Consider the following 5,000-nt stretch of genomic DNA (forward strand, 5'->3'; position numbering starts at 1 on the left):
GGCCTCTGAGCTGAGAGAGGCATTAGAGAGGCATTACCTCGGCTCTAAAATAGCACTGAGACTCTGCCTGACAGGAATACAGAGCTCTGTTTCCCCACCGTCCAGCAGTCTAACCAACTCATTTAGCATTTGTGCTATTTAGTGACTCTTTAGTGTGTTTCACCCTACTTTTACACTCTATCAACAGTATTTTTCCTTCCATAGGTCTTTTTTTTGCTCCCCACACACACACACTCAGTAGTTTAAATATAGTTTAAAGTCTCCGAGCACAAGAGGCAGAGGAGACCCTTCATTAATCTTTGGGTTTAGAAGTGGTCGCATTACAGCCCTTGCCTGCTCTCTCTCTCTCTCTCTCTCTCTCTCTCTCTCACACACACACACACACACACACACACACACACCCTCACACTCTCACACCCTCACAAAACTGCACTTCTAGCTAAAACCACAACAGTTCCTTCAAAGTTTCCATGGTTACTAGAACACCTTATACATGGGCAAAAGAAAAAAAACACACACACACTCACACATCTCAAAAAAAAACAAAAAAAAAAAACATGTCAAAATGCTTCCAACAAAGGAGTTGGCCCAGTGATAGGGGGTCTATCCCATTGCTTTATTGTTGAAAGACTCGTTGACTACAATAATTTAAAATCATTTGAACCTAATGTACACTGCTGATATACATACATTTTAATACTTAGTGTAAATTATTGATGTAGAGATAATTCAGAAGCACTTTGCTTGCACAGCAGATGTAGGACCTCTGTCTGAAATGTTCTGTTTCTCTGGAAACTCTGTGTACTTTACTACAATTTTGAATATCTCTTTATCTCTTACTATAATACATTGCAGTTTCCTAGAATCTTCTTCAGATATATATATATATATATATATATATATATATATATATATATATATATATATATGAGATCCCAACATAAGCCTCATTTCTACAAAATCAGCAATGTTATGATAATGACATGGATTCCAGAGAAACAGAACATTTCAGACAGACGTCTTTCAGAGCTCTGTACTCTGAGTAACCTGACTGACAGAGCTGAACCCTGTGCCCTGTGTAACCTGACTGACAGTGCTGGACCCTGTACCCTGAGTAACCTGACTGACAGTGCTGGACCCTGTACCCTGAGTAACCTGCCTGACAGTGCCAGACCCTGTACCCTGTGTAACCTGACTGACAGTGCTGGACCCTGTACCCTGAGTAACCTGACTGACAGTGCTGGACCCTGTACCCTGAGTAACCTGCCTGACAGTGCCAGACCCTGTACCCTGAGTAACCTGCCTGACAGTGCCAGACCCTGTACCCTGTGTAACCTGACTGACAGTGCTGGACCCTGTACCCTGAGTAACCTGATTGACAGAGCTGAACCCTGTGCCCTGTGTAACCTGACTGACAGTGCTGGACCCTGTGCCCTGTGTAACCTGACTGACAGTGCTGGACCCTGTGCCCTGTGTAACCTGACTGACAGAGCTGAACCCTGTACCCTGTGTAACCTGCCTGACAGTGCTGGACCCTGTACCCTGAGTAACCTGACTGACAGTGCTGGACCCTGTACCCTGAGTAACCTGCCTGACAGTGCCAGACCCTGTACCCTGAGTAACCTGCCTGACAGTGCCAGACCCTGTACCCTGTGTAACCTGACTGACAGTGCTGGACCCTGTACCCTGAGTAACCTGATTGACAGAGCTGAACCCTGTGCCCTGTGTAACCTGACTGACAGTGCTGGACCCTGTACCCTGTGTAACCTGACTGACAGTGCTGGACCCTGTACCCTGAGTAACCTGACTGACAGAGCTGGACCCTGTACCCTGTGTAACCTGACTGACAGTGCTGGACCTTGTACCCTGAGTAACCTGACTGACAGTGCTGGACCCTGTACCCTGTGTAACCTGACTGACAGTGCTGGACCCTGTACCCTGAGTAACCTGACTGACAGAGCTGGACCCTGTACCCTGAATAACCTGACTGACAGTACCAGAGCCCCATTCCTTGTTTAAGCTGTACTAGCCTTTACTGAGTGAAATTTTTCTGACCAAAAGGCAGCTGTTGGCTGGTTTCTTCAAATATACATTTAGACTGTAAATGCGCTTGTTCATACTGTTTATGCAAACACGTAGCAGTACAGCACATCCAGACATCACCTGCCCTGTTTTTTTTTAAATATATGTAAGTTATGAAAGAGTTCACTGAATAAATTACCAGTAGTTCATTAGTTTTGGAATGCATATAAATGACCAAAAAAGACTGCTAGCCCAGAGATGCATTTGTTGATGTACCTAATAAACTGGCAACTCAGCAAAGGTTTATTCACTTAAAGCAAATTCTAGAAAACTGCAGTCGAAATCCATGCTTAGAGGTCCATCTCCTCAAATCTATCCATTTCCTTCTTACATGCCCAGAAAGATGGAGTTCTAGGAACGGGAGAGTATGACATGAACTTGCACTTCAGTTGCAAGACAGAAATGAAAAAAAAGAATCGCCGTGGGACGAGTGATAGACTTTCTTAGATCCACAGACTAAATTAACATGCCTATAGTTGTTTGTTAATGGGGCGAGATTTTTCATGCTGCAAAACGAAAGCATGTGTGTGAACATACAGTGATTATGATCTCATACTTCTCATTTCCCCTGCTCATTATGTCAATCTTGAATTAGAGTTTACTACAAAAGGGTAAAGTTAGGCTTTATACTTTTCAATAGCATAAGAAAATAGACCATCAATAGGGAATTTAAAATAAGAATCCCGATTTTAAATAAAATTTAACGAAAATTACATGATTAACAACAGAATGCGACAGAAAAACTGAGCCATCTAACACACACACACACACACACACACAGTCATACTATCTCTCAATCAATCTCATACACGCCCACACACTGACATGCACGCACATCCCCCCCCAATACACACACGCTCACATGCACACACGCATGCCTCTTACCTGTCTCCACAGCCTCTTTCATGTAAACAGCGCAGTACGGGTTGAGCACCTCCTCATGGTAAGCAAGCCCTGGGTCCATTTCGAAGCTGGAGAAGCCGATCCTCAGGAAGGGAGACATGACTCCACCCGGCTCAGCTCCTCTGGACAGCGTTAAACTCCTACACGGCTGAGTGCTGATGCAGCTGTGTGGGGAACCGTGGCGACGATGGACTACTCAGGCGCTCTCCACCCCGCCAGCGAAGTCCATCCCTGGTGTTCTCTACCACGAATGGATCCCAAAGGCAGCTCCAAAGGTTCTGCTTGTTCCACGTCCAGAGAAGTCTCCTAAACCGGCTCCTTAACACAGCCTCCGTGGGAGTATGTATAGGAGCATTTGTGTGTGTGTGTGTGTGTGTGTGCGTGCGTGTGTGAGGCCTCTGGGAAAGGTCAGCTTCTGATCAGGTTCTCTCACCTCCTGTCGCCCGGCGGTGTGGAGGGCAAGCTGAGGAGCTGAACGTGGGCACGCGGGGATGTCGGACAACAGGAGTTGAAGGCTTATCACACCTGGACCAGCCCTTTCTCTCTGCACAAAGAGCAATAGAGAAACAGAAATAGACAGAGGCTCACTGTTGCACTGTTTTAACGACCCTCTGCTCTGTTCTTTCCTGACTGAGTGCAGCCCACCACGTGCTATACTACATGTGCTACAGGCCTGTTGTTGTCCTTTTATAAGGAATTTATGGTTTCAGGTTTGAGTTGCAGTTGAGTCAGAGATTAGGGTCATGGATGTGGTCGTGATACTTTCAGAGTGGTGACTTTCCCCTCAGTTATGCTCTAAGCATTACACCAATCAAGAGAGGCACTCTGAGCATGCGAGTTTGTACTAATGCAGGAGTGACAGAAACACAGAAGATAAGAAAATCTTCTGAGCAGTTAGACAGAGAAAGGAAAGAGGCAAACTATGTCATACAGGAAAAAACTCAACACTTTGAAATCTTCAAAATCTTTCTTTCACCCCCACCTACATGCACACACACACACACACACACACACACACACACACAAACACAAAGAAGGGCAATTAAAGTTTGAGAAACCTTAAACTTTGCCCACAAACAACAAACACTTCTTATTTTTCACACCTAATAGCGGGACATGTTCTTTATAAAATCTGTGTGAAACAGGAATCACATTCAACTTTAGAATCCGCAACATCAAGACAACAAACAAGATAAGGAGCGAGACAAGGAAAGAGAGGGAGAACGTGAGAGATAAATGCATGTAAATAAATGAGATAAGTTGGTTAATGATTCAAGGTCACAGTATATGAAGGACTTTAAAGAGCTTACCTGTAGGAGCTGTCTAGCCTTAAGACCAAAACCAAGACAGGTCAGCTTGTACCACAGAGGTGCAAGTTGACAGAAAAAAGGCAGAGGAAGGTTAGAGAGGTAGAGGAAAAGGACACACAGATACAGCTATTAATAGATGTGTAACATAAAACTACCAGCCTCTCAGAACGGACTTCTGCACACAGTTATACACAAACTTACGAGCAAAGTTACAGCAATCCCATGCATGTGTACTCGGACTGCAGTATGTTCCTGCACGCACATGGCACAGGAGAAGCCTGGCACATTTTAAAGGTGCTTGACCCAGTATCACAACTCACCAGAGCTGTTACATCATGATCAAACTTTAATTCGTCCGTTGAGCTGGTTTGACTTCCCAGTCCCTGCAGCCATTAAGGTATGCCGGTCCGGATCAGACAGCGCCTTCCGGCTAAAGAGTTTCCACACTGCACTGTCACAGTTTATAGTAAACCTTTGCAACTCTACAGTAAAAAAGGAGCATGTTTACATTATAAATGTAGAAACCCATGCTCAGAGATCACTATCTCTTATAGAGTATGGGTTATGGGCCTTGAAGTTTACAGGAGGTGTTATTGAATGTATTTCCACATGGCGATTGCTGGTGCTTGAGACTAATGCTTGTAACACATTTCCAGTTCCATTGAGCAGTATCAATTACTAATACTATCAATCCCTCATAAGAGC

General features: G+C 44.6%; 2 protein-coding genes across 5 annotated transcripts in view; both read right to left on the reverse strand.

The window, feature by feature from the left end:
* The window catches only part of prkcq (protein kinase C, theta), an 18,749-nt gene that overhangs the window by 9,628 nt on the left and 4,121 nt on the right, over nt 1-5,000 (reverse strand). Inside the window, exons 2-3 of one of the 4 annotated variants that reach the window (XM_081722964.1) lie at nt 4,296-4,313; nt 2,968-3,529 (exon numbers count right to left, since the gene is read on the reverse strand). In XM_081722964.1, coding sequence (XP_081579090.1) covers nt 2,968-3,085 — 118 coding nt within the window. In that variant the 5' untranslated portion in view covers nt 3,086-3,529; nt 4,296-4,313. Of the gene's footprint in view, nt 1-2,967; nt 3,530-4,295; nt 4,500-5,000 lie in introns of those variants that run through there. The other 3 variants (XM_027026824.3, XM_081722965.1, XM_027026823.3) reach the window with 3 other exon arrangements.
* On the reverse strand, nt 941-2,658 carry LOC145659812 (uncharacterized). The gene is made up of 3 exons (XM_081723100.1): nt 2,620-2,658; nt 1,732-2,025; nt 941-1,695 (listed from the first exon to the last, which is right to left on the reverse strand). Exons 1-3 carry the CDS (start codon nt 2,656-2,658, stop codon nt 1,024-1,026), a joined length of 1,005 nt encoding a protein of 334 aa, XP_081579226.1. The 3' UTR covers nt 941-1,023.

This window comes from Electrophorus electricus, chromosome 11, assembly GCF_041902795.1.
Source record: "Electrophorus electricus isolate QZ-2024a chromosome 11, ASM4190279v1, whole genome shotgun sequence".
Lineage (NCBI taxonomy): Eukaryota > Metazoa > Chordata > Actinopteri > Gymnotiformes > Gymnotidae > Electrophorus > Electrophorus electricus.